This window comes from Drosophila tropicalis, unplaced genomic scaffold, assembly GCF_018151085.1.
Source record: "Drosophila tropicalis isolate 14030-0801.00 unplaced genomic scaffold, ASM1815108v1 contig_158, whole genome shotgun sequence".
Lineage (NCBI taxonomy): Eukaryota > Metazoa > Arthropoda > Insecta > Diptera > Drosophilidae > Drosophila > Drosophila tropicalis.
The window spans coordinates 4440108-4467344 of NW_027172602.1; the positions used below are offsets into that span (position 1 = coordinate 4440108).

At 38.2% G+C, this 27237-nt stretch overlaps 1 protein-coding gene across 1 annotated transcript in view; it reads right to left on the minus strand.

The window, feature by feature from the left end:
• Graf (GTPase regulator associated with FAK) overlaps positions 1-27237 on the minus strand; it is a 59340-nt gene that overhangs the window by 17884 nt on the left and 14219 nt on the right. Inside the window, 2 exon segments of the mRNA XM_068299894.1 lie at positions 9559-9732; positions 9801-9958. Of these exon segments, the coding sequence (XP_068155995.1) occupies positions 9559-9732; positions 9801-9958 (332 nt within the window).

The following is a 27237-nucleotide window of genomic DNA, read 5'->3' on the forward strand; positions in this document are numbered from 1 at the left end:
CTCACTTACACACACACACACCCACACATAGGCATTCAAGCACGCATTGACGCAACGCGCACTCAAAAATTGTGCGCAAAATTTGTCTTTGCTGTTATTATGTGAAGGTAAGAGGAAATCAGAAAGGTTTGGCGGCGCCACCGCTAAATCCTTGCCACATTTTATTCCCCTCCCACTGCCATTTCCCCCACACATGACAGAGTTTCCTCTCTCTCTGAAGTTTAATCTGAATACCCTCAATGAATGCTTAAGCGCCTGCGCTTCACCAAGAGTAAAGCATCCTTTGGCCATAAGGAGCGAGCCAACAAAAGGAAGAGGAAGTATTAATAATGAGAGCAAATTGCAATTATACAAAGTTTACATGCTCTGCTGCAGCATACTTTTCAGAGTTTCAAGTCCTTTTTATCGATAAGTCATCGATAAATCGCTGCCGCTAAAGCTGATTCAAAATTTTGTGATCAAGTAAACTTTCGGCTAAATGTGAATCTTTTCATCTCCAAATAGATAAATTTTAGCTCGAGCCTTATACTTAAATGGATTGGTTTTCAAGTCCCATTATGGAATTTCTTTGATATTAATTATCAACATAAATAATAAGCTTTTCAAAAGCTCAGACAAAAGCAGTTAAAAACTTCCGTACAGAGTTGCCATCAATCCTAAAAGAGAGAGCGCATTTCTCTCTCTCTATCTCTCTCTCTCTGTCACACACGACTCTTCAGGTGGAAGTCCTTTGCAAGGACTGAAGACTGCCGAAGTGTGGGCGTTGGATTGGCCTGGAATGCGCCTACAGTTTCCGAATTTGTATTTATACTTTACGTGGGCCGGCTTTTTCCTTTTTTTTTGCCTTCACTGACTGAATGAACTTTTCGCCCACATTTGCGTGCGGCAGCAGATGCTGCAAAATGCGAATAGTACTAAATATAGATGTAAAGCTATATGTATGTATATATGTATGTATGTACCACCAGCATGATGCATGCATCCGTCTAATATAAAATTTCAAGTATGTATTAAATTTAACAAACTGTCGACACTTGGCAAACGTCAAGCAATCTTTTGGGGCAGTTAAGGATATTGCAAAATTGTAAGGTGATACTACACTCGCGAGAGGTAGACACAAGCCGGGTGGGGGAGACCTTGCCACATTTTCACACCCTTGAATTAATGTTGTAAATCAAGTGGAGGAGGATTCAATGCTTTACCGCTTGAGTGGTAAATCTTTCGGTTTTTGGTTAGTCAATTAAGATAACATTGAGATATTTTCAATTATAAGACATTTGCCTTTAAACTATTTCATACTCTACATCTTAACTTCATCACCTGTCCTTAGCTCCTATAGTTAGTCTAAGTAGTTAAACTTTAAAAACTTTGATTCAATTGTAAACAAAAGATCCAGTTATTGCTTCTACTTCTTTTATTTTAGTGGACTAATGTTAATTAGCATTCATTTCATTTCTTTTTAAACGAAACTATCAAAAAATAGTTGTAGATAAAATCACAATATCCTGAAACGATATGTTTGCTATTGGTAGGCAATAAAGGTTGACTGGATGGGTGGAGGGTGTTAGATGGCTGATTGGTGGGCAAGTGGGTGGATGGGTGGTTGGTTTGTTTGGCTTGGTATTTACTTTGGGGGTTGGAAAAAATTGTTGCCAAAGCGCATTAGAAAAGGAAATACCAACAAAGAAACACCGGCAAACCAAGAACAACAACAGCACAATCGACAGACGACGCGTGACAGATAACGAATTATGTTGCATGACTGTCGTCGTTGTTGTCGTCGTCGTCGACATCGGCATGTTGACAGTGCTGCGTTGCCCAGCCATTGTTGCATTTGTTGTCTCAGAAAGGAGGGGTTATTTGTATATAGCAAGGCCAGGACAATTTCAAGAAAACAGGTAGTTGGGTGGTTCAGTCGGTGGGTGGTAGGGTGACACGCATGCCAAAGCACTGCGTAGAAAATCAATAGAACACACAATGTATGCAAAGAGGCAGCAGCAACATATACATATATCATTGGATATACCTATGTAAATATATTCTCATCTATGGGGTTGCAGCTGCATAACGAGGTGTTGCCAACAAGTTTCATAGAATGCTAAATCAATATTTAAGATTGGCTTAAATGTTTCTCCACCATTCAAACTTTATAGTACACTTTCGTAGAATGCAGCTATCCAAATTTCGCTAAGTGGATCACAAAGAAATTTCTATTGCTGTCTAACCTCTTCAAGAAGAAGAATTGCCATGGTCAAACAGGGTTATATGAATTAGCAAAGCTATCCTACCTAAAGAATAGCCTACTATCCGAAACAAAAGGATTTTCTTCATTTAACCATAGAATAGTTTCTAAGGTTTTTCATTTAATAACTTCTAAATGGGACACCTTGCACCTTGAATTAGTCATGCAAACCTGTCCGTTGGTGTGGTTTCTTTTGAAACCACGCCCCTTTCTCCACCAGATACTCCTACTACTTACACTTCGTTGTCACGTCTGAGAGCTTAGACAAGCTATTTAGTGTTTTAGCTTGTCGGTGTAAACAAAAATGAAACAGAGTATGTACTTACACTGACTGTGAAGCATGTGTAAATATTCTCTTCGATTTCATTCAAAATCAGAAATATTTATCGATTGATTGGAATCGACCCAAATTTTCATTGACCAATTTTGGGGCACCTTCCCATTTCCAAGAACTTGCACCAATTCCCCCCCCCTACATACACACATACACTGCGTTGGTGTGTAATTAGCATTTTAAGGTAAACGGACTTCCCGCTGTGTTCTGTTGATCATTAGTTTATGTTACATGACTTACAAAGCGGGGACGTGGGTGGGTGGTTGAGGGTGAATGAGTATCTATGCCGGCCTGTTTACATTGGCCGCAAAATGTGAAAATAAAAATGAAAGAATTCTGTGTATACTTTGCGGCTTATTGTTGCAAGAAATCACAATCATTTCAAAACGCATTCGAGAATCTCGAGAAATCACATTGCTCTGTCGCTTTGCCTGTCTCTCTATCTCTCTCTTAGGTTCATTGACTTTTGCTAGCGCTTTTGCCCGTCAATTTGGGACACAGATTATCCACTGTGTATATGTGCGTATACATTATTTAGTAGCCACATTACGGTTACGGTCCGGCCCGGTCCATTCCGGTAATCAGTTCAGTCAGGCGCATGTCTGGCAAATAGTTACCCAAGGATCAAGGGACAAAACACGAACATCGACATTAAAAACTTTTCATACATTGTGTATAGAAAAAAAAAGAGTTAGTTTTGTTAGGTTTGCTCTCTAACCACCCATACACACACACACACACACACACACACACAGCTGTGTATAGAGATAGCAAGTTGTGTTTTTTCCAAGTGCTCCGCAAGTTTGTCGGGTCAGTGCCTATAATTAAAGCTTTCTTAATTCAGGAGTGGGACTCTGCGTGCCACACGACTCACCCCAAGCAGGCTTACATCGGCGGCACCTGGCCAACAGCTGTGCCACTATCGCGAGGGCTTTGGGACTTTTCAAGCCAGCTTCGTTCTCGTTGGCGCTCGGGGGGGGGAACTTGGCGCCTTTTTGTCTCCAGCCGCCGCCTTCGTCATAGTATTGGTGCGTAGATCTCTCCCATTCTCTCTGTTATCCGAAATCCACTCCGTTCTGGACGCACGTTCACTTGTGGCAGCGAAATAAACTTGTAGAGTTGCCCCTCAAAGCGCCACTGATCAGCTGAGCGACCAGTGTTGGACAACGCAAATCGGCTTTGGGCTGTGCCCAAGGCTGCATTCGCCAGGTGGCGCCTACGCGCCGTTCCCTTGCCGTTGCATTTTTAAATTTAAATTCAAATTTAATTTTGAAACAACATAGGGAAATGGACAAAATGACTGCGTCGATGGATCAAGCCCGCTGGGATGGTGTGGCCACTGATCAGGGGGGCGAAGAGATGGCGTTTAGAAAGAGCAGTAGGATGACGCGGTCGCCAGTGGCTTCGCCGGCCAGGCCACCGTTACCACCGTCTGATAGTCATGCGAGTGCGACGCCGGTACTAAGCCCGGTTGTACTATCGCGCATTCCGGAGCTTGACGACTTGGGCAATCTCCTACGCCAACTGGAGAACACTTTTAAGAAGAAGGATGACGGCAAACCGCAGGTTCGGCATGTGAATCAAAACACGATGCACGACATAAGGCGCATGATAGAGCTGCAAACAGCGATCTGCCATTTAGTTCTTGGCGGAAAATGCGTAAAAAACACCACAGTGGATGTGGCCACGCAGGCCACATGGCCGGAAACCAAAGCCAAGCGTATTGAGAACTCGGTAGCACACTCCGACAGCCCAAAGCGCCCGAGAGAGGAGCCACCCGGTCAGAGAAATACTCCACCCAAAAGAAAGCGAGGCAGCGGGCAGTTTAGGCCCACGTATGCGGCCATGTTAGGCGGTAGTGCACCCACAAGCGCTAATGCTATTGAGGGCGATACTGTGGGTACTCATGGGCCATCCTCAGATTGGCAAGTGGTCTCAGCGAGGCGCAAGCCGCGCAGAGGTCGGCCAGATGCCATTATAATCAAGGCGGAAGAGGGCATTTCGTATGCGCAAATGTTGCAAATGGTAACCCGACGGGACGACGGGCGGCTAAATTGCATTAAAGACGAAGTGGTAAGGGCCAGGAAGACACAAAATGGCGATCTGCTTCTGGAGCTTAAAAGCAAAGATGGAGACCGGAAAATACAAGAGGAGATATGCAACGTATTGGGCATGAACGCCAAAGTTCGAACTGTCACTGACTTGTCATACATCGAACTGCGGAAGCTAGATTGCCTAGTAACGGCAACTGACATCATTACGGCCATTACAAAGGCAACGGGTATATTGGGAAGCGCCATCGCAGTGAAGACGCTGCGACCAACCTTCAACGAGACGCAAATGGCAGTTGTATGTCTGCCACAGACAGCTGCGGCCTTTCTTTTAAAGAAGAGAACACTGGTAGTGGGCTGGTTCAGCTGCCACATCAGGGAAAGAGTGGCTCAGCGGAGATGCTACAAATGTCTCAATTTTGGACATGTGGCTTTCAACTGCAAGAGTACAGTTGACCGAACCAGCTGGTGCTTCAGATGTGGGCAGCCTGGACATAAAGCTGCGGCTTGTGAAAACGATCCAAATTGTTACAACTGCGTCGAAGCAAACCGCACCGACAGGAAGCATTTTGCCGGCAGTAAAGACTGCCCGTTGACAAGATCTGGCGCCCAAATTACAAACAAACCGGGATGAAGTTTATTCAACTAAACCTCAACCACTGTGCAGTGGCACAGGATCTGTTGGCGCAAACAGCGCGTGAAGTAGACGCTGATATAGCGATTTTGAGCGAGCCGTATAAAACAGGCGATGGCCCACTGTGGGTAGTGGACTCGTCTAAAAAAGCTGCCATTTGGTTATGCGGACAAAACGTACCGGCTATGGAGTCGATTTATTCGTCCCTTGGCTACGTTCGCGCGAAAATCGGGGATATGTGGTACTATAGTTGCTACCTAGCCCCCAGCCTGAGACTCACGGAATTCGAGAGAATAATTGACTCCATCTCCGCTGATGCAAGTTCAAAGCAAAATGTTATAATCGCAGGTGATTTTAACGCTTGGTCTGAAGAATGGGGCAGCAGTTCATCTAATGCTAGGGGTAGAACGCTTCTCGAATCCTGGGCGATCCTCGATATTGCTGTGCTAAACACTGGATCCAAGCATACGTTTAGTAGGGCAGGATGCGGCTCTGTAATCGACGTTACATTCACAAGTGCCTGTCTTTTCCCTCACTCAATCTGGAAACTTTGTGATTTTTACACTGGTAGCGATCACCTGGCCATTATATGCTCCATCAATAGAAGCGCACACCAAATGCCCAACCAACCGCGAACAGATCAAGGAGGCCAAGCATTCCGCGTGGATACTCTTAATCCATCTATTTTTACGTCGGCACTCAACATTCCCCGACTAGACGGAGATGCTTCAAGTCAGGCGGACACCATTATGGACGCAGTGAGGGCGGCATGCAACGCTAGCATGAAGGCCCGAAGAGGGCATAGCCGACATAGAGCCCCTGTCTACTGGTGGGACGAGAACATTGCGGAGGCAAGGAAAAAGTGTCTTCGTGCTAGAAGGCTCTACCAAAGATCGCGTGGCAGATCAGAGTTCTTGCTGCTGCAAGCAGAATTTGCAGCCAGAAGAAGGGACCTTAAAGAGCTTATTAAGTCACGAAAAAAAACCTGTTTTCTGGAACTTTGTGACTCGATAGAAAATGACCCCTGGGGCTTGGCCTATAAAGTAGCCATGAAAAAGCTTAGGGCTGTTAAGCCGGCGGCTCCTGACGAAGGGCGCATGGCTATGATTGTGGAAACTTTATTTCCGGCCACCTCGTCAATAGGCCCGAAACAGATGCAGCATACTGCTTTGCCAGTAGACTGGCCCATCACTGGAGAAGAGGTGTTAGTGGCGGCAGCGAGATTACAAAATGACAAGGCTCCTGGCCCGGATACCATCCCAAACAAGGCCTTAAAACTAGCCATTGGCCTACAATCTGAAAGATTCGCGGATGTTTTTAACGCTTGCATGGGTGAAGGTACATTTCCGGACAGGTGGAAAAGACAGAATCTGGTACTGATCCCAAAGCCAAATAAACCTGTAGAGGACCCCTCTGGATATAGGCCAATTTGTCTTCTGGATGCGGCAGGCAAAATTTTTGAAAGGCTACTCAGCAACAGAATTGAGGCAGCAATCAAGGCGGCTGGCGACCTCTCGCCTATGCAATTTGGATTCCGCAAGGCTATGTCGACTGTTGATGCCATCAAATCCGTCGTCGACACTGCGGCCAAGGCTATAGAGGGGCAACGATGGAAGGGAGGGCAAAAGCAGTATTGCCTTGTCACCACGCTGGACGTTAAAAATGCCTTTAACACAGCAAATTGGAACAACATTCTTGCAGCATTGCGAAACTTTAGAGTCCCGGAGTATCTCACAAGAACAATGGAGGACTACTTCAGGAACAGAGTTCTGTACTATAGATCACACGGAGGGACGCATACTTATGATGTAAAAGGAGGCGTACCCCAAGGATCCGTTCTTGGCCCTCTACTTTGGAATGCAATGTACGACGGAATCTTGCGCATCCAACTTCCGAGTGGCGCGCGACTGGTGGGCTTCGCTGACGATGTTGCCATAGTAGTGGTGGCTAAATATCTGGCACAAGCCGAGGAAATAACTGCGCGTTCCATCGGAATGGCTAAAGACTGGCTAGCTTCTGCAGGTCTCGAGCTTGCAGTACAAAAGACGGAAGCTGTGCTAATAAGTAGTCGTAAAACGGTTGAGGTTGCCAACATCATCGTGGACGCCACCACGATTACCTCTTCACGGGCCATCAGGTATCTCGGTATACACCTGGACACGCGCCTGTCCTTCAAGGAGCATCTGGAGCTTGTTGGAGCCAGGGCAGCTGAGCTGGGACGGTCACTTAGCCGCATCATGCTCAACAGCAGAGGCCCAAAACAGGGTAGGCGCCTGCTCCTGATGAATGTCATGAAGTCCACTATGCTCTATGGGGCACCAGCCTGGGCTAATGCCATGACGGTCAAGACATATAGGAGACGCCTAGAGACCACATACCGTCTTGCGGCGCTGAGGGTCTGTTGCGGCTTCCGCACAATATCAGACGATGCAGCTCTTGTTATAGCAGGTATGACGCCCATCGACCTGCTAGCACATGAAGCACAACGCATCTATGCCACCAAGATGGAGTCAGCGCCGAGTCCTGCTGAGCTAAAGGTTGTCAAGGCTGCGGCACGTCAGGAAAGCTGGGACGCTTGGCAACTTCGCTGGACGAACTCGATCAAGGGCAGGTGGACATTCAGGCTTATTCCCGATCTGAAAATGTGGCTGCAACGGAAGCATGGCGAGGTTACTTTCGAGCTGACACAGATACTCAGCGGTCATGGATGCTTTGGGGAATATCTCTTCAGATTTGGTCACCAGGCGAGTGCGGAATGCACTTGGTGCAGGAACGGTGAGTCGGAGAGTCCTGATCATGCTCTCTTCGCATGCACTATGTTTGCGACAGAAAGGCAGGCGGCCGAACTGCTGTGTGGTGAGCCATTATCTTCACAGAATCTGGTTCCACTGATGACGTTAAACCAACGAAATTGGACAGCTATTTGCACCTTTGCGAAACAGGTGATCAGCAAGCTTCGCGCGCGCGAAAGGCAGCGCAATACAGGCGGGGTCTGAGAAGCCCACATCCCCCCTCCCCCACACACCCTGCGATGCAATACCCCCAGGCGGTCCCGCAGTCTCCTATATCTTCAATCTCCTACTTTCTTCTCCTTCTTTCGATTATACCTATCTTTCTTGGTTGCCACCTGTTTTCTTTTTTGTTAACCTATTTGTAATTCCTTTTTTACCAAATAAACGAATTAAAAAAAAAAAAAAAACACACACACACATACACCGAAAGAGCCAGTTTAAATTGCCAGGAAACCACAAGTCAGCCAGTCAGCCAGCCAGCCAGGAACCTTTATATATAGCCATATGTATATACAAACAGTCTATGTGTATGTAAAAAGCAGCAATTGCACGTCATTTTGTGTATCCGTAAACGTTAAGTCCGAAAGCAATACAGTGCAACCACGTTATATAGAACATATCTTGAAATACAATCTACTTAAGCCAAATGTAAAACCAACTGCAATGAGATCGTTTGAAGAGAGCGAAAGTATTTGTGCAATCTGAAGAGCCTCAATTAAAGAGAATAAGTAAGGAATAGAGGATATAGGTTATATGTATGTAAGGAACTCAAACAAGATACTACCAAGTTTTCCTTCGTTGAAAAATAATAAGCTCTGAATACGTTAATTTAAAATTAGGGATATTTGATTAATAAACGATTTCTTCTTGCTTCTTAACCTTTGTATCCCCCATTAAAAGCAGACAAAAAACACTTCAAAAATGTACCTCAACTGGAAAATATTCTAATTTCTGATATCTGGTTTATAAATTAGTAGTAAGGCTGTTTTTTTATATGGACCAATGTTCTACGTGATGTATTTCTATAGAAAATTTTCGGTTGTTTTGGTAAAAGTTGATTGGCTCGTTCTCTGACAATCTTCACTGCATATCCTGGTTCTTATTACAGACCCGACGACTATTGATATACATTTAGTTTGGCGTAGGTCATGGAACTTTACACAACTTTTACGAGCAGCACACACACACACACACACACATACCGAGAGTATATAGTAATCGTTGCTGGCAGACACAGAAGCACCTAAAGATGGAAAGCAACGGGCCACAAGTGCAATTCTGTCTGGTATAAGAGAATTTTGTGTGTTTGTTTGTCTGTTTGTTTGTTTTTCTTTCGTTTTGGCAAAGCTTCAAAATGCAATTTTTTGTTTTTTGGCCAGTCCCCCGTGTGATTGGATTGCATTTTGGTTAGGAAACTAGATGAAATGCTGAGTTTAACTCTATACTAGGGCGTTGCCTTACTCTACACAAACACTCACCACACACACACACACACATACACTTACCTCTTGTATCGTATTTTCAGGCTTTTTGGTGGACATATTAAGAAAACGTTCTTGCGATTGACAAAACTTTTCCGTTTTCTTGTCAAACTTCTTTTTGTTCTCCTTTACACCGCCAATTTGTTTTTTTCGAAAATCCTCTAGTGACTCGATAATATGTTTATCGGCGAGAGTAAGCTAAACAAAGTGGATTTCATTGTTAATATCTTTACTTATTAAGTTGATATCTCTGTCTGTCATCTTACCATTTTCTCGCGCTCATCCTCAATAGTGCCAATAATGGCACCAAAACGCTTCAAACTCTCACAAATGACATTCTCATCGTCGGTCTGTGCGGTGCCGATGCACTCGAAATTGAAATCATTCAGCAAAATTGCCAACTGTTTCATGCGTGTGGAAAGTACTGAAAGTATATTTAAAAAGAAAAAAACTAAATAAATTACAAAATTCTAAAAAACAGTTTGTACTTTCATTTAAAGAAAACATTTGTTCATTTATATTGCATAAAGAGAACTTCATATATATCTGTTAGTCATTTAAACTAACTAAGAAGAGAGTGATGCAATAATATTAACCAATATTATAGATATTTTTGGTTGGAAGGTCTGAAAATCGTCCCGAATCCTGTTTGTTGCCTTTTCCCAACCAAGAATAGCCCCTTTCTCAATGGTTAGAAAATAACTTTTCTAATTAATAAAGTTTAAATTTTTTTTTTTTGGTCGAAAATGTAAATTTGATTGTTAAATATGCTAAACACCTTTTGCTATATATTTCGTTTATCTAGGCGGCTTTCACTCATTTGCCACAATATATGAATGTACATAAAATATAATTTCATATTGGCTTACTCTCTAGAGTGTTAGAGGAGGATCTTATCATCTTCTCTCTTTCTTGTAAATGGCCAATTAAGTCCGTTGATAAGCAACGCAATTCTTCTCATTAATAAGTCATAAATCCAATGCTTTAACTGCAAACCATCATCTTCATCAGCTGTATGATTGGATCCTCCTCCTTATGGCTTGGCATACTTTTTTTTTTTTTTTTTTGTTCGTGAAGCAAAAAACAATGTTTAATAAGCCATAAACTAAATGACAACATGCAACATGTATAATACACAACACATTAAAGTGTCTGAGATGTTGATTGAAAACTTTTAATAACTTCTAAAAAAAAAAAAAAAAAAACAACTTTCTTTGGCACGGGGCGTAGATGTTGGCCAATACTTTTGTTTGGTCTTTTTTCGGCTGTGTTCGATTTCAGGGGCGGGAGAAAGTTTTATCACTTTTTAAATACACATGCGTGTCTGTGTGTATATATTCATTTGTTTTCTAATGACAATGACTTTTACTACTATATTTTCTATTTATATTATGTATATCGTTGTCGGTGCTGGCTATTGTAATGTTAATTCATTCAAGGTCATCAAAACTACTACTACTACTACTACTACAAATGATATTGTTAACCACAACAAAACAATAAAACACAGAAAACAAAAACTAAACGAAAACAATCTCAAAATACATGGGCGTACCATTTAGGGGGGAGTAGAGAAAAAGGGAGGCAAACATAACAGATTGGATTATCAGTTCATAAAATGTTTATCAGAACCTACAACATTTTAATGTTTTTTTTTTTAGGAGAAAGCTTGAAATCATAAATTTTACACCCATTCGTGAAACTAAATGAAAATTGGCAGTGAAGCGCGTAGTTAGACGAGTTTTCATTTTTATTTTACTCCATTTGAAGTGATTCTAAGCATTCAATTTGTAGGTATAGTAATTGGCATGAATAAAAGAAATTATATGATCATATATTTTTGAATGAAATACTAATTATAATATGTACATATGTTAATACCATGCACTCCCTCATAGACTGAAAAGGCATATTAATTTAGCCAACTTTTTCAATGTGACTGATCAGGGCATTTCGAATAACCTTACAACTCATTTGAATTAAATACAGGGTATACACAAGTTGACACTATAACTAAACTACTAACTGATTATTTGAATAACATTTCAATCATATTTTGCTCTATTTTTAATGAAACATTAGTAGATCTTAGATTGTGAGATTTTGGAACTCGTCATATAAACTATTTTCTTTTGAAAACGTAGAAAATACAAAAAATTTACTTGAAGAAGTCATTCAACTGGCAAGATTAAGCCAAATTTTCATATAAACAGAATTTTACATTGGGCGCTGCGATGCGATTCGAGTAAATATTTTTTTACAAGTTAAAGGTTACAAAAACAACAATAACAACAGGAACGAGAACATGAACAACTTTTGCCGCTCATGTGATGATGATGATGATAGTAGGGGGTATGAAGTTGGGGAAGGTGTGCGGGTAGGGACAAAATTGGGTCAGTCACGCACACACACACACACACACAGAGGCGAAGAAGCAGAATCAGCCAATATGAAATCCAGATTTTGTTTCTTTTCTTCTTTTTTTCCACCAGCCTCCAAAAAAAACAAAGATATCAACACCATTAACGCACACTGCGAAATGCCAAAGCCAAAAGTTAACTCTTTCATATAAATTTCAATTTTCTAAATTGAATTTGTCTCACTTTAACAGGCAAAAATCTTTCAGTTTCAAATGCAAAACAAATCAAGAAAATAATCAATTCTTTTATGGGTAAACCATAAACATCAGATAATTCATCTCTTAAATATATAAACTTTCTGATTGGCCCTCGTATGCACATACGTGCATATGTATATACATATGTATATGTGTGTGTGTGGAAGTAATAACTTGGCGACATCAAACACTTGTGCAATAAATGACACGGATGTGATGAACTCAAATTAAATTATATGCAATTAAATTGAGTAAGTTTTCCTTTTTATTATTGCATGCAGCTAATGTGCACTTATTTTGTCATGATTTTCCTGCTGATTGATGTGATTTATGATATATAGAAAGTGTCTTCCTCTCCCCCGTCTGCATGCTTTAATTGAGTAATATCACAGTGATAAGACTTATGATATCAGCTGAAACTGAACAGATCGAACTACCAATCTATCAATCGTTATTAGTCATTCATAATTTCAAAAGCTAATATATATTTAAGATATTATATTTTGATTGAAAAAACGCTTGAAGAAGATTCGACAATCAGAAGAGGCTAAAAACATGTTGATATCTTGACATAATCTTGACACGTTGCAAAATCAATCCAAAAGTGCAACAAACTCATCCCTTTGGCTATAGTTCGATTTTCTGGAATGCAAGCAAAGTCATCCACTTTGCCCCAAAAACATATCAAATCATCTCATTTGCTTGTTGGAATATGGAATTCATATACATACTGTACATAATATACCATCTGCATTTAGTATTATGTTCATTTAAGTCTGGAAAAAAGATTATGAACGGAAAAGTCATCGTGTTTCTAAATGGTTCTAAAAATTTGTTTTAAAATTGAATCAAAGTTATTATCGTCACGAATAGACTTTGGAGTCCTCTTGAGGCTTTTGCCATAGTGAACTTTCATTTGGTGAAAGTTCAATTCTAGAGAGAGAGAGAGGGAGAGAAACAAATTACCAACTGACTCTCAAGTATTGTGAAATCATAGAATCAACTTTTTTTTTTACTTTTTTAACTGCAGAATTCTAAGCACTTGGAAGAGAACACATCAAAAGCCCACGCTGGGTCGGTCGGTCTTTTGGGATCGGGCACTCCAATAACCATAAAAAAAGAAGCATACACAACGACTATAGGCCAAGACAATGTAAAGTTTCATTGAACTTCTGTTTGGCTACATACATACATATGTACATACATATGTATGGATGTATGTACAAAACAAGTACAAGAACAATAAAAACAACAGCAACAATGTGTATAGAGTCGTATTTCGTCAACATAGATACAGATACAGATACAGACTATCTTTAGATACAGTTTGCTAGCATTTATCGGCTTTAGTTTATGTGTGTGTGTGTGTGTCAGTGTAAAAATCCAAAGTGCACAACATGTCAAAATAATGAACGAAAATAACTTGTCACTTCTTAGGTATGTATAGAAAAGAAACAGAGAGAGAGAGAGAAACGAAAGGAAAACGAGGGAAAGAAGAAGAAGTTAGAAGGTGTGTGTGTGGCGGGCGGGAGGGTAAGAGCAGCCAGACCCCAACCATGTCATTGCTCCCGGTATTCACTATTGGGCGCTCCCCCCAATGGCTCCTCCATATGAGGTTGGCGCTTCTCAAATTGTAGCCTACATTTGATTTGTCTGTTTGTCTATCTGCTTGTCGTTTATTTTTTTTCTTCTTTATTTTTTTTTTTTTTTTTTTTGTCTTTTTCTTCATCGTCTTGATTGACGTGTGTAAATTGACACCAAAAATACAAAATACTTTTGACCACACCGAAATCAATATACGCTTAAATAAAATTGAATGTTGTCTAATCAGTTTTTTAATTCTTGGAAAAAAAAAAATAGTAATTAAGACAACAAATCTACCTGCAATAAATAAATAAATAATAGCTGTTTTTTAAAACTAATTTATGGTTTCAGGTGACGAACTTTATAAACTTTTTGTAAATGTACAAACAATGACATCGAAGAAAAACCCCCAATGGAAAAAAAAACATAATAACTTAAAAAAAAACCTAAAATTTCTATGATTTCTAAATGAGATATAAAGCAAGTATTCAAAAAAATATTTTTAAAATATTTAAAAAATTAAATTTGTAATTGTAATGTGTGTGTTTTTTTTTTTTGTATTTTTATTAATGACATTTGACTTTACTTTGTTGATCAATTAGCTGAGATGAAAAGAGACAATCGACCCACATTTTTAGGGGAAGACCCAAATTTTGTGAGATATTTTTACAATCATCACGCCAAAAAAAAAAAAAAAAAGACTCTGAGTCTGGGTAAGTGGAACAGAGGGGGAGGCACCACGGCATCTAATCGTTTACCCATAGCGAGTTATCACTGTATTTTACCTATGACCTCTGACGAAATTCTTTGCCAAGTTCTAAACGTAATTTTTAACATCATCATCGTTGTTCAATGGGGGAAACTGGGGAGGGCAAAAGAGAGATCACTAAGAGCACATGATGAGCAAAATAGTTGAACCAATTAACGGTTCTTTTGTAATCTACTTACATTAGCGGTAATTTCGGTTGATTCACTTCCCTTACACAATCTTCAAGTCGATCTTTCTTTCACTTTGTTTCTTTCTCACTCAGTCAATCTGTTGCAGCAGCCGAAAATTTTCATCATCATTACTGTCTGTATTTTTCTGTCTTTTTTTTTTTGTTTAGTAGTTGCCGCTTTGTTGCATCAGCTATGGTTTTGTTTTTTAAGAACTTTTAATTGGATTTACCTATTAAGTGGCAAGTGCAGGCCGCGTACAATTGATTAAAATTGTTAAGCTCTGTTCTAATTGGTTTGAGTTGTGTTGTGGAGCCTCTCTCCATGCACACGTTTGCGGCCAAATTAATGGGTGGGGGGTATGACTAATTAGGGGTAATTAACCCGTCTTGCCGATATTGCAACGACTTTGCCCTGTTGCATCGCATCGTTCGATTAGCACTATACTAAAAGACACTTTCATCGAACATTTTTGGTATATCCATTCGTTCAAGGTGAAAGAAATGTAAGAACAATGAATTGGCTACATTTCAAATATAATTACAAACACAATGAAACTTTGATGATGGTGGATAATATTAAATGTACTTTATATTTTCTAATTGCACTTTCTGTGTGTGCTTGTGTTTGAGTTATTTATTGGTTCCGGATAAATACATTGTTCAACTTGGCGGCTACTTAATTCCCATTTGTAATTGCCATGCCAGGCGCTGCTGGCCGTTGGCTGTTCGCTGATGGGTGCCTCCATTAGTGACGTCAGGGTACGCCCCACAATCGGCTCGACCCCAAAAAGGTTGAACCCCACTTGGTTTTGATCCACTTTCCATTGATTTCGAGAGAGAGAGAGTGCAAGTTTTGTGGGCCGACTTCTACTCTCGCCCAGACCAGCCCAATGGTAGTAGTAGTAGTCGGTTTGCCGACATCTCGCTATAGCCGACTCGTCATCAGTGTCAGACGCAATGACAGCTAAGAGTGACACACACACACACACACATAGACAAGACATAGTACGTCGTCCAGGGCTGTCACTGACTGTCAGCCAGTGACAGCCTCACCGACCCCAATTTATATGTATATTTCTATCTTTTTGATTTCTTCACCCTTTCTTATAAAGTATATTCATTTTAGTTAAAATTTTGCCACTCCTTCACTTAGGCAAAATTATATATCACCTTAATTAAGCTCCTAAGAATAACTTTATGAAATGTTATTATAAAACAATTAATTCTAATACATAGGCATAAGCAAGTTGAAGAAACAGCAAATTAAGTCAACCGTTTTTGATTGAGCAAATGATTCTTTCATAACATTTAATCGTTCATATCATACAACGACTCGGGATCTTATCTCTCATTTAATCGTAGAACGCTTTTGATAGCGAGAAGATACAAAAGTGCAAAACAAATCGAATTAAGTAAACCCAGCAACAACAACAACAACAAGTTCATTTAGGGCGAGGGCAAACGACAACAAAGACAATAATTGTAATTTAGCCAAGGCGGAGGTTCACTTGCTCCAAGATATGTAGATATTGCACACTCGTTATGCCAATCATCCACCATACATACATACATATATATATCCCCCAATTAAATTGTGGCATTTCAATGAGTGGAACTTTGGCGCGGGTGTGGTCAAAAAGCAATCGATGACAATTTCTGCATGCAACTTAAGTTCCCGGCTAGGTGATGCATGGCGAAAAAAAAGAATATATATATATATAGCTGATGACCGATCTACTGCTACTTACTGCAATATCCATCGCTCACCGTTAGCCAGTTAGCCATTGGCATTGCGTAAATAGTAAACGCCCCCAGCTTTCATGATAAACGCATCATGCCACATGCCGCATGCCCCAAGCAAGTTGTTTTCATTTTCAAGCGAATGTCAAAGTCAACTGCGGCCAGTTGCAATGCCATTTCCGTCTACATTTCTCTGCGTGCGTGTGTGTGTGTGTGTGAGTGTGTGAGGAAAAGCGCCAATGTGGAAAATTGTTTTCGATTACAAAGTGATAAACGACAATTCGTGGGTAGAGGGGGGAGCTAGCTAAACCATGCACATGAATGGGATTGAATGGGCACTGCCCATATTTGCCTGGGTGTGTTGTTTGTTGTGCTTATTTAGTTCATATTGCAAAAACTTGTTGAGCCGCAACCCCTCAAGTCCAGTGTGTTTCAAGCCCCTTAAGTTTGCAAACAATCAAGCCCAGCTGATTGACTGACATATAGATATACATACATATATGTATATACTATGTATATACTATCATCATAGTATACATATTTATATTTTCCAACCCAATAAGGGGAAAACGAGAACAAATAAAAACTGATATACACCAAGTACATTTTATGGCGTCGTTGCAAACAACGATTATTCATAGTCCATTTGCAAAATAAATAAAAAAATATATATATATATAATATATATAATTATTAAATAAATAAAAATTTACAAATAGTTTATACACAAATGAAAAGGGAGAAGAAAAAAAACAAACATATATCATTGCAGATTTCATGGAAAACTGACTTGATAATATCAAAGCAATAAAGGAAATAACATAAATATGTAATCTCTCAAATAGATTATTTAGGAAGAAACATAAAATGCTTTTCCAATTTATTTAGTTTCCCAAATGATTTTAAAAGTTAGCAGTTTTAAGGCCTTATGAGTCTTTTAAGTCTTAGAGGAAGTTAATCACGAACAACTAAATTTACCACAGACCATATCCCAATCTCAGCTTAAGATTAATCAAACTTAATTGATCACTAAAAATGTTTTAGCTACACCCTAGAATGTGTCTAGTTTATTCATTCTTAAAGATTGTTTCGATTAAATCAAACTTGACCTATTATTCCCTTTTATTTTCTTTTGCGTATTTTATCAAAACTTTCATTAGCCAATGCACAAAACCCTATTTATAATTTGTCACCCCGATGTGCAACAAGAAGTAAAAGTGAAATTCAGCAGAAAAGCAATGTAAAAGAAAGAAAGACAAAAGCAATATGGATAATACAAATTATCGCCACTTCTAAAGCCAGAGACACCAAAAAACCCAAAGGCAACAAGTTAAACAAAAAATATGCATAGTAAGGTGAAAATATACAAGTTTATGGTTAGCGACTTTTAGTTTCTTAATACGCTAGCAAAAAGGGGGTACATTTAATACGATTAGAAGTTAAGCATGCTAAATTTTATGAAAGTCTCAAAGAGTAATTTTCAATTCTAGTAAAAACGTAACAAAATATTTATTAAGAAATGCACTTGCACTTTTGACTTTAAGTCCTTAATCTTGTCTATATAAAATTATTAATCTAACATATATGTTAAAGGGTATACAAACTTTAATACAAAGTTAAGCCAATCCTATTGTTTTTCTTGTGTTATGTGTGTGTGTGTGTCTTAGCGTCTAATTTGAATGATAAACAAAAAGCAGCACAAGTACATACATATATACTAAATTTATAGCCATAAAAAACGCATATTTAACACAACGCAACGACTTTAAATGACCCTATAACAATAACAAAACTATTTTTCCAAAAAAAAGTAATACAATTTCAACTAGGCTTTTATGAAGAACATTGAGAAAAATTACGAAATCTGGTCAAAAAGTTTATAAATGTCAGTAATACTAGAAAGGAAATATACTCGATTTTTTTGAGTTTTTCCATTCTAAATATCGTGTTTGGGTAAGGAAATGCATTCACCCATAGGAAAGAAAGTATTTTTAATGAATTTTAGCCAAAGTAATATGCTCTGTCAATCTGCATAGAGGGTATCTAAGCATAGGTACCCCATCCGATGAGTCGCGCATAAAATTACTTTACGCTTTTTCGCTCGCTTGCTTTCGCCCGGCAGCAACTTCGGCGTTGGCGTTGTCTTTGGCTTTGGCGTTGGCATTTTGACATTTGCACACATGACCGAACGAGCGTTTTGCCATTGTCATGAGTAACCTATTGGCCGGCTGCGGCTGCATCGTGTGTATATATGATGTTGCTTCTGTTTTTGCTGATTCTTCATCATTATCATCACGATCTTCCTCTTTTTCGTCGTCGTCGTCGTTGTCTTCTTCTTCTTCGTCGTCGTCATCGGTCTGCAATTAGTCTGCCATTTTAATTCATAATTGCCACATGACACGCATAAGTAGCTGCCTCAAATGGAAACGAACCGATCCAATCCAAACCAATTCAAATCGAGACGAGCCGCTATGATATTATTTCGCCATTCGCCTTTTGCCGCATCGTTAACACTCGAGCCTCACCTCATCTTATCATCTCATTATAAACTTTGGGCGATTCGTGTACATATACAATGAATATCTCATCAGATATATGTACATACATACATGTCTAATCATATTCATCATGAAATTTTGATTTGAAAACGAAGTGAGGCTTTTAACTACTTCTCTTTGGATAAAACCAGTTGAGAATTACAAGAAATGTGGCAAGCTCAAGATCAATTTGCTCACCTATTTCTTACTTTCTTATGTCATGAATATTATTTCCGTATTATCCCATTCAAAAATTGCAAATTGTTACCTAGTTTTGCATGCAACTTTGCTATTAGGCAATCGCAGCAAAGGAAAAGAGAAAAACAAAAACAGGTGTCTCCCCCCACAGAGATAGAAAGAGAGAGACAAATGGTGAAGTGTGGGTGCGTGAGTTAGGCTATCCCATAAGTGGCGCCTTGTGGGAATCTGAGATCCAAGTCTGGCAACAGTTTTCTATTGTTGCAGCAGCAGCTACTTACAACTGCTGCCTGTTGCATGTTAATTAACAATTGCAAATTGCAGCGACGGAACAACATAAACTCAAATTCTCAGTCTTGATCTCTATCTGTCTCTGTCTCTCTGTCGCCCTTTATATATGTACATACATACACAGATATCTTTTTCTCTAAGCTCAATTGCATATGCAGCAATTGTTGTTGTACATTGAACTTTAAATGACCGCCACAAAAATGCAACATGTTGCCGTTGTCTACGACATTCGCAACACTTTTCTACACACACCACACACACACACACGCACACACAACAAAAAGAAAACATAAAAGAAAAGAAATGGTAAGTGGTAAAATGTAAATGAAAATGAGCTTGTAATTGCCAAACTGGAAAACGTATATACATTGTACATACATACATACATATTTTTGTATGTTCAGCATGTAGACACGTAAACTCGACACCAACAACAACAATATAAAACTTAATTTGTTTCTTCTTTGCGTAAAATATGAAATACATGAACAATCGGTCTTTCAGACGAAAGTTAAATCACAATTTGAAACAAAACTTAGAAAAAAAGAAAACAAAACTTTATTTTAACTTAATTTAAAAAGCATTTTTGAGGACAAAATCATATTTTAAAATCATGAAAAGGTGTCATGGCCAATCAACCCATTTAACCCAGCTTTATACGAAAAAACATTTGTCGGAATCGTTCCAATTTAAGAACCTATAATCTTTAGCCACACCAATAGAAGCTTTAACTATTTACTGAATACTTTTGATTTTTGGTGTGAGAGAGAGAAAAAGATATTAAAGTCAAATTATATATATATATTCTTGATAAGAAAATGTATATATGTATAAAATATATTGCAGAAAAATATTCTGATTTTATTAAAAATAATTTGCAACTACAATTAATTCACTTAAATTGGAATTGCAATCTAAAAATAATTTGCAAGTTTCCAAATGGTGAAATTTGTGAAATTTACTCAGTACACGAACCAGACACAAGAGAAATAAATGACTGAGGAAAAGGTGAAGACCGCGTGGGGGGGGGGGGACGAGGCACATAGTCAACAAACACATGTGTCAAATCAAATTCAGCACTGTCTCGAGACATTGGGCATCGTTTTCGAAAACGAACAGACGACCGACCGACCGACCGACCGACCAACCAACCAACCGAACCAACCTCTCATATCATTTGTATGCACCAAACATCGCTCAATAATAATGTCTGGAATTTTCAGACTTTCAGACATAACATTGTTTGCATAGACATCATCTGCTAGTTCATTGGACTTGCCAAGCAACCGACTGAACGACAAAACGACCGACCAACCTCTTTTGTAGTAATACCAACATATGTATGTATATGTATGTGGACTTTTACTGTGTGCAAATGCATCTCACAGATACAGATAAAGATACCGATATACAGATAATAAACAAAGACTTTACAGAAGGTAACCCCATATAGAAAAGGAAACAAATCAGTTCAAATATACCTCACAGTGTTTCGAAAATAACACTAGATTGAAGTAAGACTAAAGAATTTAAGGTACCATCGATATTTCTTGGTTTAAGCTGATAAACAATTAAAAAAGATCTCCAAAGATATTATTAATAGACCAAGGTCGGCAGCAGTTTTACTCTATGTTTGTTTTGTTTTTAATATATTTTCCGTTGTTGCCAATATTGCTAACGAAAAATTAAGATTGACATGTCAGAAACAATCAGTATTGAGGAATTTCAAATCAAGTGTCCAACTAGATCAGAACATTGTGATATTTAACAAAATTTTGCCCCACTGTGCGACACAAAACCAACAACGGACATTATGTTATCGAAATTATTCGTCATTACTTTCTCATACAGATGCTGGGGTTGGTTGGGGCTGTAGTTGGAAACTTATCAGAGAAAAATATTTACTTAGGCAGCAAAGAGCGCTCCTTAAATCGAAATATTTTCAATGTGTGCAGATGAACCGCAGCGGATTACTCATTAATAATAATAATAACAATAAGTAAACCATTTACCCAGCTTATCAGCAGACGACTCAGAGACTCGGCAGCATTCCATATGGTTCATGCTACACATTTACATAAACAAGGGGGGATTGCTCACGACCTAAAAGCGGACCCAATATAATAAAGCCAAACTTCAAAATCAGGGCTAGGGCTAAAACTAACATTCAGGGTTCAGCAGTTTGACACGAGGGTCTGCGTTTCTGCGTCAAGTGCGTCTTTTGTTTTCAACTCTGTTAGTCAGAGTCTATCTATCTATCTCACACTGTGTTTGCCCATCATCTCGTTGCCTGTCGTCTGTCCGCATGTCTATCTAATTGTCTGTCTATCTGACCTGTCCGCTTGGCATTCAGAAAGACAGCTAGTCGCATTACGCAGATAAACAAACAAACAAACACATAGACAAACAGCAGAAAACAAAATAGTATGGCAACATTAATGCACAATGCACAGTGGAGCAAAACTTTTGCTCAATTCACAAAGTGTATCAACCATAAATTCGTATATCATATAGAGTTCAATCATTTTAACCAAGATTACCTTCTTATATGGTCTCTAATTGTTCATTCTTTTTGTTTAATTCGTCAACTTACCTGAAAATAAAAATGAAAGAGAGTTAGTAAGGCTTTAAATGGTGTTTATTAAGATTATAACATATTTATTTAAATGAAAACAAATTCAAAAAGGTTTCAAATTCCAAATCTATTTCAATAAATCTTTAAGTTTCCATCTTTAAGAGTTTTCCTATAGCCGGCTTGAGGTCAATTAACCTTATGAATATATAATAACTTAAAAGAAGAGCCATAAACTGAATTTGCCAAAGAAATTAGTGATGTAATGGCAATTTTCATACAAATGCCAAAACTAGTTGCGAATTTCAAATTAAGCCTTTTCATATTTTTCCAAGAATTGCAAACTTGGTGATCGGTAAATCTTTTCAAATTTAAGAATAATTAAAGTTAATAATTACATAAAATGAGTTTTAAGTTTTTGTTTTTATTTCTATCTCTTTGCAAGTGTAAATTTGTTTACTCTCACTCTCTCATTCACTCTCACTTTCGTTTAGCCCAGTAAAGACGGCAGTAACCTTGACAATGGCAATTAAAAACAACAACAATAACAACAACAAAAGGCAAACATGTATTTTTGTATATTGTTTTTATTATTTTTTGGTCTGTTGATAATCGCGTTGCATGAAAAAAATGAAAAGAAATGGTAAAAACAACAACTCGAAACCTAAAAGAAAACCAACAACAATTGATATGGCCTATACTTGTACCTACATATATACAATATACATATATATATATATATATATATATATATATACATTATGCATAATACTATAATATAGCAATGTATTTTGTGAGTGCGTCACCGGATGTCATATAAAAATTCTCAAGTATTGCTGCCGATATGATGCCCACATAAAGAAACAGAAAACCAAACTGAAAATGAAATTAGTTAACTGCCATATTTCTCTCTCACTCCCCCCACCCTCTCTCTCTCTCTCTCTCTCTCGCACTTTACCTCTCCTCCATACATATTGACCATATCAGTAAGACATGTGTATGCTTATCTCTCTCTCTGCAGTTCAGTCCACTCAAAAATTTTAACACTAAAACTAGCCACAAAAAAAAAAAAAAAACGAACGAAACGAAACGAAAGCAACTGGCCACAAAAGAAACCCCGTTCAAAAGAAAGTAAGAAATTTTAAATTTATGGCGCGTTCATTGTCATCGACGTCGTCGTTGTCGTCATCATCATCAGCACATATATGTATGTACAATGTATTTATTGTTGATCGGTGGGTAGGTAGCTCTAGGTAGGGGCAGTTACTCTATGGAAATTTTTGGTAAAGCCACCGGCCGGGGGAAATGCTGGGAAAATTGGAAGCAACGGGAGCGGTTGCAATAGCGGCGGGAGCTGCTATTTTCATGGGTCTTGGATTTGGCTTGGGTCGCTCGCTACGTTTGAATGACTCACACAGACACACGGGGACAAGGGGAAGTAAAGCAATTGTTTGCTCGGTTGAATATAATTTTAAGATACTCTACATATTCATATGGCAAATTCGCAAAACCAATTGATGCGTATATATCTGTGAAGAGATCAGGACACCAGAAGATATTTTCAAACTTTTCCTCTACCGAAAGCAAAGGCATTTTTCTATGCAATGTTTTTATTGAGCTTTACAGGGTATTTAACAGAGTCGGTTACACTCGTCTGTTTTTTAATAATTTTCATCATCTGCTTTTGACCAATTGGCAATTGAACATTACCTTTTCGTTTTTTCCTCTGCCACTGCCCCTGCCCGACTCACTTTGCCACTCGATCAACCTTTGGAAATGACCCAAATTTTGTGCAGAATTTCGCATTCGACTGACTAATCGACTAACCGACTGACTGTTCGTGTGTGTGTGTGTGTGTGTGTGCTGCCAATTCTACTACTCTGACTATAACTTCCCGTTTGACTTTGACTTGGGTTCAACTTGGCCGATCGGTTCGGCTTTTGGAGAGGTGGAGGAGGGGGTCTAGAGTCTGGTTTTGCTTTTTTGATGGCGAAGGGGTTGGGGGAGGGTGAGCACTTGTCGTGCACCAATTGCTCAACTCAAATTCAAGTCAAGCCCTGCGGCGGCATCGACGCCGACGTCATTCATACACACAAAAAGAGTTGCTTTTAGTGCTTAGGTTGTTGTTGTTGTTGTTGTAACTAATTGGAATTTAATTTGTACATTAATGCAACTGTGAAACTTGCAATGTACATATACAACTTTTGAATGTTAAGTTGATTTCTTCTTGTCTTTTTTTTTCTTTTTTTTTCCTAGCACTTTTACTTTTTTTAGGTTTTTTTTTTTTTTTTTTTGTTCAATTTCATTTGCAATTATTTTTGGTCAGTCCGCTGTTTGCTTACTTGTTGCTTGCCCTTCACCCAATCAAAGCATTTTGTGGTTGATTGCCTTTTTGCCTTTACCGTTGCCGTGTTGCCTCTATTTTTTCGTTTTTTTTTTTTCTGTTTATTTTGTACCGCTTGTTGTCCACTCGTCCGTAGCTAGATTTCACCTCGAATGTTGCACACATTTTGGTTTTTTTTTACTATTTTCAAATGTATACATTTCAATTTGTTTATTAAACTACAAAGCACAAATTATATATACAATTTACTCGCGTTTGTTCAAAAATTTTCTTGTTGACAGAAGTCAAGAGGCGGAAAAGAAACTATACACAAAAACTTATTGAACCATTCTCGTGTATATTTTTCATAAATTATACTATGAAAAACAATAGCAATTAAATAAATTACAAAATTATGAAATGAAAAATCAACATAGAGAGCACTTAAAATCGTTTCATTTGATTGATAAACTAAACTAAAAAATTATGATCAATATGTGTATTTCTTTGTTATTTGTCTTTAAGGGGGTGAGGTTGGAGGGGAGAGGGCTTGTGATTTAAGTTTAAATATGCAAAATAGTCAGTAGGTTAGTTGTCCCATTTGGACAGACCAAAATTGGTAAGACATGCCCCGTTGACATTATAAACCAAAATAGATTTTGGATTTGCGTTTTTTTTTTTTTTTTTTTTTGTCGTATACTGAAAATGAAAACTCGAATTTATCGCTGTATTTTTGTCTTAATTGACTGTGTCTTTATTTGGGCAAATTAAGTTGACATTTCCTACGCGCGAAAGCATGCACACACACACACACACACACAGACACATACACATGTATCTAATCATTATTTGGAGAGAAATGTCTATGTGTTTGTACATATATTGTGCTGAAATATATTAAGTAGATTTGAACACCTTTTTGTCAGCCCACACACAAGACAAAAGATTTTGGTGACTTTTCAGTTAAGCTCTTCTCCTCTCTGTCTGTCTCTCTCTCTCTTGCACTCTTTTTTAATATATTTAGTTTGTTTTGTCAAGGATTTGAACTAAATCTGTTTGATAAACATCGAAGCACATATGGTGAGTGCAAATGATTATTACATTTCCATAAATTTTAATTTTTAGTTTTATATACTTTTGAATTTAACCTTGATGGCTTTTAAAATCATTGATTATCCCCTTAAAGGACCTTAAAAAAAGCAAGTAATAACTAAAAGTTGCACTAAAGTAAGAAATTCGTCCTTAGCTATTAAAGAAATTCTAACATGAGCAGAGAATTACAGTGCTAAAACTAGTTGGGAATTACAACTAAATAAAGGGGAATAGCTTCGGGTTGTATCACATTGAAAAGTCTACCGACCATTAGGGAAAGGAATCTAATAAAATTCTTGGCTATATCTGTTGATAATAAACAAAATACAAAGAACACAACATTTGTAACTTTAATTTAATTTTCGTAATTTTTTAGAGTTTGTTTAGGTTAAGAAATATACAAATAATATTCGTTTATTGTTGCTATTTTTTTTTTTTTTTTTTTTTTTGTATGAAAATATGGAATATTTTTGTCATTTAAGTTTAGATGACATGACATCAGAGGCGACAGACGACAAAAAAATATATACCTATATATAAGTATTTGCCCAAAATGGTTTAGTTTTGTATTGGATTCTCATTTGTGTGTTGTTGTGGTTGTGGTGGTGTGCACCCACCCGAATTAGAAATACTTATACATACATACATATGCAGATTTGAATATGTGACTAACTCATTCAACTCCTCCAAGTGTATCTGTGTGTGTATTAGCAGATTAAATGAAATCAATTATAAACATTTAATTACCCAAATACTATATAGACCGACAAATGTGTAAGTAATGGTTATGGTATGAATTATGATTTTTCACTAAAAATAAATCTATAATACACACACACACACAAGATTTTATGAAATTTTTCCGAGAGACGCCCAATTGCTTACTTCACCTCGAACTCATTCCCCATCTCTCTCCCCATACATCATACATCACACCTCTTATTTTGGGGGTGGAGGTGGGTGAGGGATAGGAAATTGTAAAGATTTTGTCTCGCTTGCCAGTCAGTGTTTCATTCACGATCTCGGATACAGATACAAACACCATTTTTTGTAGCTAATGCGTGATAAAAACAAAAAAACAAAAAAAAGAATGCTATAGCTAAGACAAGAGACGAGGAAAAATCAAAGAGGGAACACCATTGGAGAAAAATTAGATGAGGCGAAGAGAGTAGAAACTGAGAGAGAATTTTATGTATGTCTGCTTTGTCCCGAAGAAAAACACACACATTTGGTCAGCGAGGCGCACGCTGTTTGGGCCCTCTTTCTGTCTTCCACCCCCCTTCCTCCTTATCACCACACAACAGACAGCAAAAAACTTTTCACCGCTGCGGCATTTTTGATATTAGTGCCTCTTGCTGTTGCTGTTGTTGTTGGTAATGCTATTATTTTTGTTATTGTTGTTGTTCGTGTACATACTCAAAAATTTTGCGCCAAATTTGAGTCAAAACACATGCATGCAGCAATAATATAGGCGCTCCTCTTGCTTCTCAGTTACCATAGATTTAAATTTAGTTTCGATTTCGCAGTTTTCCCTCTGCTTACCCTGCAATCTGTCCGAAATGTTTGCAGAGTATATTAGTTAGACCATAAAATACATTGAATGAGCACAAGAATTTTCCAATTCTTGTCACCAAATAAGATCAACAAGTTGAAAAAAAGAAACAAACACATTTTCACCAATTTCCAGAGATTTGGTATATTGGCTGATCACAAATAACTTTCAATAAGTCTATTTTAATCAAAGAAAGCCATCAAATCTAACATATTTGATTAGAAATGAATTGTCGTTTAAAACGACAACAACTCTTCGT